This window comes from Phyllostomus hastatus, unplaced genomic scaffold, assembly GCF_019186645.2.
Source record: "Phyllostomus hastatus isolate PE091 unplaced genomic scaffold, TTU_PhHast_1.1 phas_scaffold_1674, whole genome shotgun sequence".
NCBI lineage: Eukaryota > Metazoa > Chordata > Mammalia > Chiroptera > Phyllostomidae > Phyllostomus > Phyllostomus hastatus.
Genome location: NW_025334011.1, coordinates 13,332,636 through 13,349,121, shown reverse-complemented (window position 1 = coordinate 13,349,121; position 16,486 = coordinate 13,332,636). Strand labels below are relative to the sequence as shown.

The following is a 16,486-nucleotide window of genomic DNA, read 5'->3' as shown; positions in this document are numbered from 1 at the left end:
GTAGATACACTTTGCCTCCTTGCACAACCAAAGAAGGATGACAACAAATTTAAAAACTAAAAATAACCAGAACTGCCAGAAAATCCAACTGTATGTGAGTCTGATAACTGAGGCAGTAAAGAAGAAACATTCATCTAGACTGATAGGAGGGGCAGAGCCAGGCAGCCGGGCAGAGAGGACTCTTGGCAAGCTGGCAGCTGGTGGAGTGGGTAGTCTCACATTTTTGAGTGGATAAACGAGAAGGAATACCTAGGGAGCAAGACCATGCAACCAAGGGTTCCACTGTGAGGAAATATACCCTCAAAACCAGTGACTGAAGGAAACCTGGGGGGATGGAGGTGGCCTAAGAAATTCCCAGCCTCACAGGAGAGTAAATTGGAGAGACCCACAGGGTTCTAGAACATACAAAAAACCACCCACCTGATATCAGTACCCAGTTTGGGACCCAGTTTGCTTGTGCATAGCGGAGGAAGTGACTGAAAGCCAGCCAAGAGCTGAGCAGGTGGCATTGTTCCTTCTCAGAACCCTCCCCAACATACAGGGCCACAACGTAGAGATGTGGGTTGCCCCACCCTGGTGAGTACCCAAGGCTCCACCCCTTACTACAGACAGGTTCACCCAGACAAAAAAAGTATGGCCCAAATGAAAGAACAGATCAAAGCTCCCAAAAAAAAATACAACTAAGTGAAGAGATAGCCAGCCTCTCAGAGGCAGAGTTCAAAACACTGGTAATCAGGATGCTCACAAAAATGGTTGCATATGGTGGCAATATAGAGGAAAAAGTGAAGGTTATGAAAAGTTAAATAAAGGGAACCAACTGTGAAGGGAAGGAAGCAGGGACTCAGATGAACAGTTTGGAGCAGAAGGAAGAAATAAATGATCAGCCAGAACAGAAAGAAGAAACAATTCAAAAAAATAAGGGGAGGCTCAGGAACCTCAGGACAATTTTAAATGTTCCAACATCGGAGCCATAGAGGCGCCAAAGGGAGAAGAGGAAGAAGAGCCAGGAATTGAAAACTTATTTGAAAATATAATGAAAGAGAACTTTCCCAATCTGGCAAAGGAAATAGACTTCCAGGAAACTCAGAGAGCCCCAAAGAAGTTGGACCTAAGGAAGCAAACACCAATACACATCATAATTATATTATATTACATTAAAGATAAGAAAATCTTAAAAGCAGCAAGAGAAAAGGAGACAGTTAACTACACAAAGGAGTGCCCATCAGACTATCAACTGATTTCTCAAAAGAAACCTTGCAGGCAAGAAGGGGCTGGCAAGAAGTATTCCAGGTCATGAAAGGCAAGGACCTGCATTCACGATTACTCTCTCCAGCAAAGCTATTGTTTAGAATGGAAGGGCAGATAAAGTGCTTCCCAGATAAGGTCAAGTTAAAGGAGTTCATCATTACCAAGCTCTTATTATATAAATGTTAGAGGGACTTATCTAAGAAAAAGTTAAAAAATACGAACAGTAAAATGACAACAAACTCAACTAACAACTGAACCCAGAAAAACAAACTAAGCAAACAACTACAATAGGAACAGAATCACAGAAATAGAGAGCACATGGAGGGTTATCCGGGGGGAGAGAGAAGGGGAGAATGGGGGGAAAGGTACAGGGAATAAGAGGCATGAATGGTAGGTACAAAATGGAGAAGCCAAAGAACTTACATGTATGACCCGTGGACATGAAACAAGGGGGGAATGCTGGTGGAAGGGTGGGGAACAGGGTGGAGGGGAATAAAGACAATAAAAATGGGACAACTGTAATAGCATAGTCAATAAAATATATGTTAAAAAAGTAAATGCCTCTAACTTTGATATTACATGGCTGGATATTTTCTGTACAGACCTTTTATGTGTAGAATTCTACTCATTTTTAAACTTTTATTTTGCTTAAAATATTTATTGGTCATATTAAATCATATTCCTTTAAGAACAGCTTTGAGGCCAGTTGGTTTTATTCACTTAAATAGACCTTTCTAATGGAGTGTTTTACCTGATTAAATGTTTGTCTTTAGGTCCTGAACGTAGAAGCGTGGAAATTGATAATAAAAACAAAACTATCACTGCGTATCATGAATCTGGCCACGCTATCATTGCATATTACACTAAAGATGCAATGCCGATCAACAAAGCCACGATCATGCCTCGCGGGCCAACACTCGGGCATGTAAGTACTTTGTAGGTTTTTTTGCTAATAGCACTTACCAGGAGCTCATGTATGGAATCGCTGATAAGAATCACTTAAAAAGAAAATTGAACTGCTTCTCAAGTTTGTTGAGACTTTAACTTCCCAAACCATCTTGAAATTGGAGATACTTGTGAAAGTTATCTGTTAATAAAGAATTTCCTTAATATTTCAAGTACTATACATTTACATTATGAAATCTGATTCCAGAATGACAACAAAGTATAATTATTAATTATGTAATTGTTATTTTCCCCTCACAGAAGAAAGTGTATACTGTTCAGTAGTTTTTCTAAGATTTTTCTTACTGAGTACAAATATTGTCATATCTTTCTATTTAGAGATATTTTAAATATTTTTGTGCAGCAGGATAAAACAGGCCTATAGTGGCATTATCTACCTGTTTGTTATTTATAAAACCCATTTTGCTTTATAAAGAATTTTCCTTTTTTTATAAAGTGATGGTTTTCTCATCAGTCAGTCACCTGATGACCATCTGTACTAAATGTCTTTGGGCATTCGGCATCATGGTATTAAGTAAGGTGAGAGAGCCAGATGATAATTCTGGTTATTAACATCAGTGTTTCAAAACTCTCTCAATTTTGCTGTGGGTTTTGTGGCTCAGTTGGTTGGGCATCAGAGTGCAAAGCGAAAGGTATCTGGTTTGATTCCTAGTCAGGACACATGCCTGGGTTGCCGCTTCATTCCCCAGTTGGGGTGCATGTGAGAGGCAACCAGTGTTTTTCTCCCTCTCTTTTTCTCTCCCTTCCCATGTCTTGACCAAACAAACAAACAACCCTGTCTGAGTTTTTTTCCTGTTTTTCAATTATCTAGGTATCCCTGTTGCCTGAGAATGACAGATGGAATGAAACCAGAGCTCAGCTGCTTGCACAAATGGATGTTAGTATGGGAGGGAGAGTGGCAGAGGAGCTTATATTTGGAACTGACCACATTACAACAGGTTGGCTGTGTTGAGTGGCTTTAGTTCAAATTATGTTGGTTGGCTTGGAGATATTTTTAAAATTGACTTCTATGTATATTTTTAAATTTTAGGTGCTTCCAGTGATTTTGATAATGCAACTAAAATAGCAAAGCGGATGGTTACTAAATTTGGAATGAGTGAAAAGGTATTGACTAATTTTAATTGTCCTCATGTCTCAAATGATAAGTGCCAAGTCCTCTGTGAGGGAGGGTTCTCATTATTAATTGATAACATTTATTTGCCTCTTGTTCCAAATGTATTTGTCCCAGTTTATTTTAACTAAACCTTTCCTGAGGAGTCACATGTGGTATTGTTTCTATTCTAGCTGCTCGAACAGTAACAGTTGTTGCTTCATGAGTTAACCAGATGATAAGACAAATTATTTAGTTGTTACTGTTCATATGACATAAAAGACCTACTGGCTGAGTTTGCTATACTTTAACCCTTTGCACGTATTCCACTTGCTTACATTATCACTGTAGTTTCAGGAAGCAATTCCAATTCTCTGAATTGTGGGTTTCTGGACTTGGACTAGCTGCCAAGGTTGTCTAAGAAGGCACTCACGGTGGTTTTGAATGTTCTCTCTTGCTCACTCTCTAATTTTAGTCTCATACTTTCAGAAGAATAATGAAATTTCCTTGCCCTAAGGCCATTTTTATATTGAATTTCTTCTTTGCCCCTACCCCCGTGAAATTTGTTTTCTTAATGTATAGGATAGTACTTCCTCTGCTACGTTTCTGTTTGGGTGTTGTCACTTTTTTGTTGTTGTTGTTGTTCAATTTCTTCCCATTCGTTTTAGCTTGGAGTTATGACCTACAGTGATACAGGGAAACTGAGTCCAGAAACGCAGTCAGCTATTGAGCAAGAAATCAGAATCCTTCTGAGGGTAATGATTGTGCTTTTCTATGCTTTTTATTTAGCCATAATGTGCCTAAGTGTTTGGGTGCTTCCCAAATAGTAACTGAAGACTTTTGTTCTTGGAAATATGACTGTATGTAATAGAGATAATAGATGCACCATTGTAACCATGACTTAAATATGTTGTTAGAGAACCTCTCATCACAAACTGGATATTTATTTTATTCTGGCCATAGGCTAAGAACAGTTTATATCAATGATTATAAATATTCAGTTTTCCTCTATCTGCAAAACCATAAGAGATATTAGAATTGAAGATACTGATTATTGAGTCTTCATTGTTTTCTCATTCTGACATATATTCAACATAAATTGTTATTTGCTTGTGCCTAGCACTGTACATGTGTTGAGAATACAGAATAAGCGAAACAAATGTCATTTTGACTGCAGTGTCCAATACAGATGAGGGAAGAAGAATGTGTAAGAGTAGATTCAATGAGATCCCTTAAGTACTGTGGTAATCTAGTCATGGTATAATGGATACTTGGATTAGGTTGGTGAAAAGTAGAAATTGAGAAACATGGGTGGGTTCAAGATATACTGATATAGTGGATCAAAGTGCCTTTGTGATGTTTAGGATGAGAGAGAAGCTAATTCAGTCTAAAAATATAAATTTGTTTAGATTCTGCCTTACGCAGCTATTTAGTTGTGTCATTTTCTGAGCAAACACGGGTGGCTAAGGCTGGGAAGGATGTGGATCATGAGTTCAGTTTCGTACATGTTAAATTTGATGTGTCTTAGTGAAGATTAGGGGTTGGGAGAGATGTGGGTCTGGAGCTAGTTCAGAAGTTGGATATGTGTCCATTTGGGCACACATGAAGGCAGGTCTTAGAATGAAGGAGGAGGCTGGGCAGAGTGCCAGAAATCTTTAGTGAATGAGGACTTAGGTGGCACAGTGAAGGGAGCTGGGGAAGGCTGTAGTCGAATAGTATGAACTTCAAAGGAATGGTGCTTGATAGAAAACAGTAGTCTAGTAATGGTCTGGAAGTGTTGATGGGAACAAAGGGCTCACCCCTTTACCCTGAAGTATCTGGGATGAGAATAATAACTGCTGTTTGGAGTTTCAGAGAAAGCAGTCTGCCCAGGAGGGCCAAGTTTTGATGAATTTGAAGGAGGTAGAAGAAATGCTTTAGAGTAGTTAAGGGTATGGGAAGTTTATGTAATGGAAAAGTTTAGAAAGTGTTGCAGAAGAAGTCTCTGACTTTCCAGAATCTTAATTCTCTTTCCCTTACTGTTTATGTTATTCTGAGTAAATTATCTTTGCTGTAGTAACTAGAGCATCAGAAATACTGTTTCTTTGCTTTAATACATTGCCGAAAATTCAGAACACAAAATGGCAAAAATTGGATTTTTGACTTTTAAAATCATAGATTGGGAAGGCAGTAGGTACTCCTTCCATTAGCCCAGTTTACATTGTAATTAAGGGGACATGATTACTAGTTAATAGTAATTTAGGTTCAGATGTAATAATTGCATTACGTTTACATGATCTATGCTTTTTGGTGTTAGTAAATTCACTTGTATATTTTCCATTCAGTTGTATAAGGGCAAAAATGCGATTAAATACTCAGATATTGGCAAAAACACTGCACAGACAAATGTGGCACTGCCAAAAACGAACTGTTAGTGGTGATCACACTTACGGCCTAATACACTTAATCCAGACTCACATTTGGAAAAATAATTGCAGGATTTAAGTGACAAATTCAAGGTGGGGTACAAAGAAAAAATGCATTTGAATCAAGGATCAGTTGTAACAATACTGTTACAGTTGTCACATATGGACAAGTGAGTATATTACCAAGTAAAAAAATGGAAAGGTAGATCTTTTCTGGCCATTCTAGATAAAATGGTGAAATAAAGAGGCAAAAGGATCAAATTTTCTCTTTTTAAACATATATATTGAATAGAGAAATAGATTTCTATGTTTATAGTCATTATTTAAAAAGCAGATAAATAGAGAGCATACTTTAATTTTTAAAGTAACTTTTTGTCTAAGGTAATCATTTTTCTACGTGATGGATTTTACAGTTCAAAATGGAACACTTGAAAAATACAAAAGAGTTATCTTTGGGAATCAAGCTTTTAAATGCTTTTGTCTTTTATAAATAGAAATAAATAGATTTCTCATTTTTAGGGTACATAAAGTTTTTTTTCTCATTTATGGTTTTTGCTTGTAAGTTTTTTGCCTCTTACATATCTGCTTTTCTGTTTTAGGACTCATATGAACGAGCAAAACATATCTTGAAGACTCATGCAAAAGAGCATAAGAATCTAGCTGAAGCTTTATTGATCTATGAGACTTTGGATGCCAAAGAGATTCAAATTGTACTTGAGGGGAAGAAATTAGATTTAAGATGATAACTCTCTTGAGATGGGTACATTGCTGGTTTTACCACAAGAATATAAGTAGCATTGCAGTCAGCTCCTTTTGCAACATTTTTCTCCCATTTTTGATGTAGTACCACTCAAGGATGTGAAACACATTGTCAACCTTTTGTCACATTTATCTAATTTTGGTTATTCTCATGATACATATTGCAAATTAGCAATCCATAGCAAATATGTTAAAGAAAATAAAGAACTATCAGGATTGAAAACAGATTGTCTGAGAAATGTCCATCAGTTATTAAGTCGCACATATGTAACAATTTTATGGTCTGTTACTCCACTAGATGTAAATAAAATTGTGCCTTTAGCTCCTTGGAAGTGTTTTTACTTAGCAAAATGAAATTGTTGAAGAACCGTCCTTATTTCTAGATAGTGCCATTGATCTTAGACAAAGAAGTGCCGCTATTTGGCTGCTGGTAAACCATGTTTCTACATACATCAGTGGAAACTTCATTAAAATGCACTTAATTATGCTCCAGATGGTCCACATATAAAATGTTTTTTAAAAATCTCAAGAATGGAGAATTGTTAATGTATAGATACAATCAGAATGTTATGATTATAAACTTAAAAGTGCAGCTTTCATTTTCATGGTCTTTATTAATTTTATCATGCTAATGAAATTTATTTCAGAGTGGCAATATTTTGTTAAATAAAAAAGTAGCATTTCAAATTCTGAATAACTGTATAATTATGCTTGGTATTAAAAGTAAAATTAGACTGAAATCTCAGTCCCCTTCGAAATGAACTTTTGAATTACCCTGTGTCAGAAATGGAAAATGTGTGTGTTTTTCATTCAGATTTTGTGAATATGAACATGTTGTTACAGGATTTACAGATAAATTTATTTAACTCAATAGAAAAAGTATTTTAGGGTACATTGTATTGGTTTTTATATTTAACCAAATTATATTCTTGAAGTGACTTTATTAAAATTACCTATAGTTTTCTAATAACTTTTAAGCTGTATATGGTCTTCATTGAAGATGTTGATAGGAGGAATTTGCCACATGAGAATCTTGCCCCTTTTTAAAATAATTTTAAATTTTGATCTAATTTCAGACTTGCAGAAATGTTACCAGAATAAATAGAAGGAACTTCCATACATGCTTGACACATTTTAATAAATTGCATTCATTTGCCTAATTTTTTTTATTGCCACCTCCCTTTTTCTCTTTTCCTCCCTTCCACTCCTTTGTGTGTGTATATGTATGTGTGTGCACATGTCTTTGTTGTAGATTCATGTTTCATTTTCTTGGATAGACTTGTAAGATTAAAATTGATGAGTCATGTAAGTTTTACTGACCTGAGGAACTGATTTCAAAGTAACTGTACCATATGATGTTCCATTCACCAATGTCTGAAGTTTCCAGTGTCTCCACATTTTATACAGTACTTCTTATAATCTGTCTTTTTAATAAGGCCATTCTAGTGGATATGAAGTAATACCTCATTGTGGATTTAATGTATATTTTCCTAGCACGAGTGATGAGAACTCTGTCCTATGCTGTTTGCCATTTGTATATCTTTGGAGACATCTATTTAAATATATGACCCCCTACACCTTCAGAGGTTGTTTTTTTAATGTATTTTAAGAAACTGTATATTATGAATATGTGTCCTTTATTGGCTGAATCTTAACCTTTTTATAATCACCCAAGGATATGTTTATTGGTTTTAGAGAGAGAGCAACACTGACGTGAGAGAGAACATTCATTGGTTTCCTCCTGTATGTGCCCTTGACTGGAAATTAAACCCACAGCCTTCTGGTGTACAGGAGGATGCTCCAACCAGCTGAGCCACCTGGCCATGGTTGGATCTTGACTTTCTAGAATCTAGTCTCACTATCTCCTGTTATTTGAGTTGGGGATGTATTTCATTCATATTTAATATGGATATACTTGCTTTTTATATCTGTTACTTGTTTTTGTTTTTATCATAGCCAAAGAGATTCCTTCCTCTTTTTTTGAGTTACATTTAAGTGGTTGCTCTGGGGGTGATAATATGCATCAACTTATCACAAAATAATATTTAATTCTGGTTGTACTAACTTTGTTTTAGTATATCTTCTTTGTGCTGTTAGTGTCATTTGTTATATCTGTATGTTACAATTCAGCAATACAGATAACTACTGCTTTATATAATTTTATATCCGCAGTCTTTGGGAATGTCTCTGTTTTGCCTTTTAAAAAAGAATAGTTTTGCCCTGGCTGGCGTAGCTCAGTGGATTGAGTGCGGGCTGTGAACCAAAGCATCGAAGATTCTATTCCCAGTCAGTGCACATGCCTGGATTGCAGGCCACGGCCCCCAGCAACCACACATTGATTCTCTCTCTCTCTCTCTCTCTCTCTCTCTCTCTCTCTCTCTCTCTCTCTCCCTCTCCCTCTCCCTCTCCCTCTCCCTCTCTCTCTCTCTCTCTCTCTCTCTCTCTCCCTCTCTCTCTCTCCCTCTCTCTCTCCCTCCCTCCCCGCCCCCCTTCCCTCTCTAAAAATAAATAAATAAAAGCTTAAAAAAGAATAGTTTTGCTGAATATAGAATAATACATGGTCAGGCAGTTCTTTTCTTTAGTCACTTTGAATATGTTATCCTACAGACTCCTGATGTCCATTATTTTTGATAAGTCAGCTGTTATGGTCTTCTTTGGTGACTGGTTACTTATCTCTTGTTTTTTTTTTTTTTTAAATATTTTATTTATTTATTTATTTTAGAGAGGAAGGGGGGGCAGACAGACAGACAGACATACATCAATGTGTGGTTGCTGGGGGTTATGGCCTGCAACCCAGGAATGTACCCTGGCTGGGAATCGAACCTGGGACACTTTGGTTCCCAGCCCGCGCTCAATCCACTGAGCTACACCAGCCAGGGCTTATTTTGTTGTTTTTAAGATACTTTTCTTAGCCTTCTCTTTTAGTAGTTTGACTATGATATATTTAGGTGTAGATATCCTTGTGTTTTTTCTACTTGGTTTTTCTGAGCTTCTTGGATCTGTAAATAAATATTTTTCATCAGATTTGAGAAGTTCTTGACAATTATTTCTTCCAGTATACTTAACTACCCTTTATTTTCTCTCTCCTCCTTCTGGAGTTGTCCTTTCACATATGTTGGCACACTTGGTGTTGATCTGGTCTCTAAGGCTTTGTTTCTGGTTCTTGTTGTTCTCTCTTCAGATTGAATAATTTCTGTTGATTCTTTGAGGTCGCTGAATTCTTCTACCATCCCAAATCAACTGAATTTTTCACTTCAAATCACTTTATTTTTCAGCACCAAATTCTAATTTGATCTCTCATATACTCTGTTTTAGTTGAGATCCTGTATTGCATTATTTTCATCAAAACTTTTGTTAAAATTGTTTTAGTTTATTGATTTTAGAGAGGAAAGGAGAGAGAGAGAGAAACAGGGATTTGTTGTTCCACTTGTTTATGCACTCATTGGTTGATTCTTGTCTGTGCCGTAAGGATTGAACGTGCAGCCTTGCTGTATTGGTACAGTGCTCTAACTAAATGAGCGCTATCCCTAGGGTTGTTTTAGTTAATTCTTTAAACATGACTTCCATTAGTTCTTAGAACACGTTCATAATAGCTGCTTTTAGGTATGATAAATCCAGTATCTGGAGTAGATACACAGTTCGTGTTTTCTTCCTCACCTTGGGCCTCCCTTTCTTGTTTCTTTGTGATTTTTTTTGAATTTTAGCTAATATTACAAATAGGGAGTGTGATTAACTTTGTAGAGGGTGGTTCTTGCTTTGTTTTATAACTTGCCTCCAGTAAGGAGGCAAGTTATAAGAATACGGAAGCTCAGAGTTGGCCTAACATAGACTCCTCAAGTTTCTTTGCTCCATGCAAAAACACTAGGGTCAGCCAAATCTCTATGATTGACCTGGAGTCCTGGTGTGTGTCTCCTCTTCTGCAGCTTGGCGATGTCTTTGGCACTCATTATAGGCTGCCTCTGGAAATGTCAGTGTTTTCTCTTCAGATGTCAGTCACTACAGAGAGCCTTTACTGGTCTGAGGAGACAAGTAAGATAGAGTTTTTGAGTTGGGCTGCTGTAAGAAGCAAATGCTTGGTGATCATAGTTGAAACCATTCACATGCACCAAAACCATTTGGTGTACCTATGCTGAGTAGATCTGAGAAATTTTTGTTGTTTTTGTTCATTGTTTTTTACCAATGAAGGAGTGAGTCTCTCAGCAGGGACTCTAGCACTGTCCAGCAGCAATCCTAAAAGTCCAAGCACTAAGTTGAGTTACTAATTCCAAACAATTTTGCAAGTTAGTCAACCAATAAAGAACAAAATGGCAATAAATGGCCTCTGAGAAGTAAGTACCTAAGTTCATGTTCATGCATTTGTCTTTCTGTAAGAATATGGTTGCCAAACTTCCCAGTTTTGTGTGGTGTTTGTTTCTGTTACATTTCATTTTGGTTAGTTATTAAAATCATTAGCCAAATGTACAGTAAGAGGAGCCTGGTGAGTTCTGAGTGAGCTGGGGTTTTGCATGAGCTGTTGTTCTGGGTCTGTGCCTGTTCCTGTCTGCTTTGCCCACAATACCAGGCATAGTCCAATTGGAATCACTAGGTCAAGAACTACATTAAAAGGAGTTTCTGTATACACTCACATATTTATGCCAGTTTCTGTGGAGTATGGAGTCAACATATTTTGACTTCCTAAGAAATGACATGTAGATGGAAAGACAGGAGTTGCTGATGGAGAAAAATGGAAGTGGAAATAAGTATTTAGGTTTCAAGTTTGCAAGCTTTAAAGAATGCGGAACGTAGCCCTGGCTGGCGTAGCTCAGTGGATTGAGCTCGGGCTGCCAACCAAAGTGTCGCAGGTTCTATTCCCAGTCATAGCACATGCCTGGGTTGCAGGCCACGGCCCCCAGCAACCGCACATTGATAATTCTCTCTTTCTCCCTCCCTTCCCTCTCTAAAAATAAATAAAAATAAAATCTTTAAAAAAAAAATGCGGAATGTGAGGAGCACAAGAGGATTCATAATGATGAAGATAAGATTGTACAAGGTTAGTAAGCAAATTAAGATTTTGGCTAATGGAATTTGAGGAAAAATTAGCTATATGTTTATTTTTTCTAAAGTGATCACCTTACTCATCAATAAAAGCAGCTCTTGTTTGTATTTGACTTTTTTAAATCTGCATCATACCATTCCTCAATATTATATATCTCTGGTGAAATTTTTACCATTCACTTTGCCTTTGCTGAGAACCTGCCACAAACTGTCAACTCCTCCAGTTACAAAATTACAGCCTGAAAAAGTTCTACAGTCTGGTCAAATGCACTGATACCAAAACAATAATTGATAAATTATAATGAAAAAATAAACTATTACAACAAAAATGAAAAGTCCCTGATACGTCTAGAGGTGGGCAGAATTTGCTTAAGAACTATCAAAAGCTGATGAGGAATGTGTAATAAGACTTAGACATAATATGTATCTGGATATACTGATTCAAGAGATTGTCAGTTAAAATTCTCAAGCTAATTAAAATAATGTTTTTAAGCTTGGAGTATTGATTTCAGAATTCATCTCAAATATTGGGGGAAACATTGCCAAGAGAATAGCGAAAAGGATAATGAGGGGAAACTTTGGAACTGTAACATTGAAATACATGTTATAAAGAAATTAAAGTAGTGGAGTACTGGTGCAAGAAGCAGCAGATCAGTGGACAAGAACAGAAAACCAAGAAATAAACATAACCTGCAAATTTAATGCACAGTACAATGACATTTTAAACCAGGTGAGAAAAGATGGTTTGCAACACATGAATCACCATTTTTTAAAGGTCCTTAAATGTTATACCATGCTCCTCCAAAATAAATCTTGGATTAATTAAAGATTTAATTGGGGGAAATAAAAGTAAAGAAAACGGAGCTGTAAAGCTGGGACAAAGGATTTAGAGGCATGCGAAAATGTGCTTTCATTTCATCTAGAGAAGGTGTATTTGTTTCTCATAATTTTGCACTTGTATACACATTTTTCCACAATCTGTGAAACAATGAAAACCTCTGTTGTTGATCCGCCAAATTCCTTGGAGAATGGCTGGGCCCAAAGGGATGTGGAAGAGGAGTAAAGTGAGGGACAAGATGATGTAGATACATAGGGGAGCTTTCTGGGCTGGAGGCCTTCAGCACCCTCAAATTCCGCACCACTCTAGCCCCAAGAAGTAAGCAGAGACAGCTTTCCACTGGGGTGAATATAACTTCTGCAGATTTGTGGGAAACACTGGCAAAACCCACCAGTGTATGAACAGAACCCCACAGGCTGCAAGCCATCGCTGAGTTTTTAAAACCTCGGCACCCTGCACACGTGTTCTAGGTATCCGGCTGTAGGGCTTGTGCGCACGCGTGGGGATGAGCTCTGAAGGGCCCGTGTGCAGTAGTGTTTGTGCGTGATGGGGTTGCTCGGTTACAATAATTCTGGGCTGAAAGGTTCTAAACCGCCTTTCTTCTTTGTTGGAGTGTAGAAGAGTTGGAGTGGCGAGTGGCGGTTGGTTTATCTAGAGCGCTAGTGAGGCGTTTGGCTTATCTAGAGCGATAGTGTTGGGCTCAGGAAGCGGTGGAAGGTTAAGGGGAAGGTGAGGCTTCTCTGAAGCTCTTAGGCTAACTGAGATGAAGTTTTTTGGCTTTGAGGGTAAGAAGGGCTTGCCCACCAGCCCAGAGAACAAGAGGGTAGAATTTACCTCGCCGTACGGGTACCAAATCCAAGAAAAAGATCTGGGAAAGATCCACAGAGCTGCCACGATGGGCAACGCAGCGAAAGTGCGGCAGATTCTGTTGTTCCGCAGAAATGGCGTGAACGATACAGACAAGATGAACAGGTAATAGGGACTGCGAGGCCGGCGGCCAGGGCGGGGGTCAACCTGGAGGAGGTGGGTGGACCTGGGAAAAGTGCTCACCTGCCCCGCTCCGCCAGGTGGAGCTCAGCCCTCCTGTCACCGAGGGCGCTGCGCTACGGGGTCGAGCACTCAGGCTGCCTTTAGGAGCAGCAAAAACAAAAACTTAAGGACCCACTCATAATTCCTCTCCAAGAACACTTTAGGTATATGCAGCATTCTATATTCGATGTTCACATGTTGTGGGAAACTCCGTTCTTCTCACCCATGCAGTCAAGAATCAAAGCGGATTAGTAGATAGGTAGAGTTTATTAGACAGGTTCTTGTGGAAGAGGATGGACCTTGGGAGGTGAGGAGAAAGTCATGGGTAAAGGGCAAGGCAACCTCTTCCCTTGGCCTTTAAGATCTCTTTAAGGTCCTTTGTCCTGAGGGCTTATATAGTTGGTGGGAGGGTTTGAGGGAGTTGCACATTGATTGGTGGGTAAAGGTGGTGCCAGCTCCCCGCCCCCCATCAACATACCACCTAAACATACACACGTGTGGAGGGTTGTTAGCCCAGATTCTGATCTTGCTCCAGACAACCTCCTGTCATCCTTTGTAAAACACATAGGTCCTCTTGTTATCCCTTGTAAAACAGGTGACCAGAGGCAAATAATCAAAGTTAGATTAGTTAACTAAAGTTATTTATGGGCTTTTTCTTTGAGCACTGTGGACCCTCTCCCACCTTCATCCTCCTGCATTTTCTAACTTCTACCTAATAGTGCTGCATACTATACAAAACTGGATAATAGAAATAATTTCCATAATAGATCAACTTCTGGACTAAAAATTCTTGGGATAAAATCCAATATCCATTTTATATCAGTGTACACCAATGTATGAGGTCTGTCCATAAAGTATCCAGCCATGTACTATGAAAAATAGAGATTTATTGAAGAAGATACAAGAAACATTGGACACAGGACAATGACATCTCAGTCCCCTTCAATGTTGTCACCTTGAGAAGTCACACACTTCTCCCAGCATCTCTTCCACTGTTCAAAACACAAAATCCTTTGTTGGAATTGCCATCAGCTACCCAGTCGTATTTTCCTGAATCTCATCAGCACTACGTGAAATCTCTGTCTTTTCAAAGGTGATTTGAGTTTTGGGAAAAGCCAGAAGTCTCAGGGCACCAAATCTGGGCTGTAGCGGGGCTGAGTCACCTGGGTGTATGGCCATAAAACTCTACATAAGATGTGATGCATGAGTGGGTGTGTTGTTGTGATGAAGCTGTCAATTACCAGTTGCCCATACCTACAGCCATTGTTGTCATGTTGCATCTCTCAACCGATGAAGAACTTGGAGGTGGTACTCCTTATTAATTGTTTGGCCTGGAGGGGCATACTTGTGATGGACAACATCTTCCCAAACAAAAAACACAGTTAATATGGTCTTGATCTTGCTGTGACTTCACTATGCCTTCTTCCAGTGTGGAGAAGCAGGCAACTTTCATTGGGATAACTGAGCCTTCATTTCTGGATCTTGCGCATAGCCATAGACCTATGGTTCATCTTCAGTTATGACCTTCTGGAAGAAAATGGTTAAATGATAGCAGTTTAAATCAAGTGATTAGCAACTGCAAGCACAATGTTCCTCCTGATCTGGTATCAGAAACTATGGAACAAATTTTGCCATGCCATGTTTTATGCAAGATCCTGCATCAAAAACTCAGAGTAGTTTTTTGAATCCCTAGGTTAGCTTCTAGTTCTTGCACTGTCACTCCCAGATCTTTGTTGAATGTTCAACATTCTCAGGTGATCTGCTTGTTGCAGGCCTTCCAGAACGTGCATCACTTTCAACAGATTCTCAACCATCTTTGAAGTGTTTGTGCCACACCTTTATTTATGCTGCTTCGTCTCCAAAGCATTCCGAATCATCCAAACAGTTTCCGCAGAGGAATATTTAAGCTTAAAGCAGAATTTGATGCAGATTCATTGTTCTACTCCCTCAGTGATTTTGAATGTGATGACCACACAGTACACACTCTCACTCAATGGTGTCTACTGACCCCACTGACTAGTACAGAGAAGTCATCATTGTTCATGCATAGGCATTCCAGTCCACTCTCCTTGGCTGCCAGGTTACGCTGCTGATGTTGCACAAACTGTTCTTGTTAAATTAACAATGGCTGGACTTTTTCTGAATAGACCTTGTGTATTTTTTAAGTTGGCAAAGACTACAATAGCAAAATTTCTGGAGGTTGACTGTGCAATATAAAAAAATTAAAAACTGTCTATCAGAAAGTAATATTTTTTGTTTTTTAGTTCAAATTTTAATATGTTAGCAAATAGGTGGGTTTTTTAAAATTGTTTATGTTATGTCAGTTGTCCCAATTTTTCCCACCTATGCCCCCTCTACCATGCCCATTCTGCTTCCATAGTTATTCCCCACACTATTGTTTATGTTCATGGATCCTTCATATATGCTCTTTGACTAATTCCTTCTCCTTTCAAACAATCCCCACCTCGCTCCTCCTCTCTTACACCTGTCAATTTATTTCACAATTCTATGCCTCTTGTTCTATTTTGCCCATTAGTTTATTTTGTTCATTAGATTCCTCTTATAGTGAGATTATATGGAATTTGTCTTTCAGCGACTGGCTTATTTCACTTAGCATAATAGTCTGTAGTTCCACTGATGCTGTCATTAAATGTAGGAATTCCTTTTTCTTTCTGCTTTGTGGCATTCCATTGTGTATATGTACCAGTTTTCTAATCCACTCATCTACTGATGGGCACTTAGGCTCTTTCCAACACTTAACTATTGTAAATAGTGCTGCTATGAACATAGGGCAGCATAAATTATTTTGAAATGGTGTTTCAGCACACTTAGGGTATAATCCCAGCAGTGGTATTGTTGGGTCAAAAGGCAGTTCTACTTTTAATTTTTTGAGGAAATTCCATACCATTTTCCACAGTAGCTGCAGTAGTCTGCATTCCTACCAACAGTGCACTAGGGTTTTCTTTTCTCCACATCCTCACCAGCACTTGTTGTTTGTTGATTTATTAATGCAAGCCATTTTGATAGGTGTGAGGTGATAACTCATTAGGTTTTAATTTTCATCTCTCTGACGGTTAGTGATGTTGAGCATCTTTTCACATGTCTATGGGCCATCTG

The 16,486-nt window shown here is 38.4% G+C and overlaps 2 protein-coding genes across 2 annotated transcripts in view; both read left to right on the top strand.

Annotated features, from left to right (window-relative positions):
* The window catches only part of YME1L1 (YME1 like 1 ATPase), a 61,896-nt gene extending 54,268 nt beyond the window's left edge, over positions 1 to 7,628 (top strand). Inside the window, exons 15-19 of the mRNA XM_045857984.1 lie at positions 2,022 to 2,173; positions 3,026 to 3,152; positions 3,245 to 3,318; positions 3,973 to 4,059; positions 6,309 to 7,628. Coding sequence (XP_045713940.1) covers positions 2,022 to 2,173; positions 3,026 to 3,152; positions 3,245 to 3,318; positions 3,973 to 4,059; positions 6,309 to 6,452 — 584 coding nt within the window. The 3' untranslated portion in view covers positions 6,453 to 7,628. The remainder of the gene's footprint in view (positions 1 to 2,021; positions 2,174 to 3,025; positions 3,153 to 3,244; positions 3,319 to 3,972; positions 4,060 to 6,308) is intronic.
* Positions 7,629 to 13,103: 5,475 nt separating this feature from the next.
* The window catches only part of LOC123831075 (ankyrin repeat domain-containing protein 26-like), a 154,168-nt gene continuing 150,785 nt past the window's right edge, over positions 13,104 to 16,486 (top strand). The window contains 1 exon segment of the mRNA XM_045857710.1: positions 13,104 to 13,312. Coding sequence (XP_045713666.1) covers positions 13,104 to 13,312 — 209 coding nt within the window.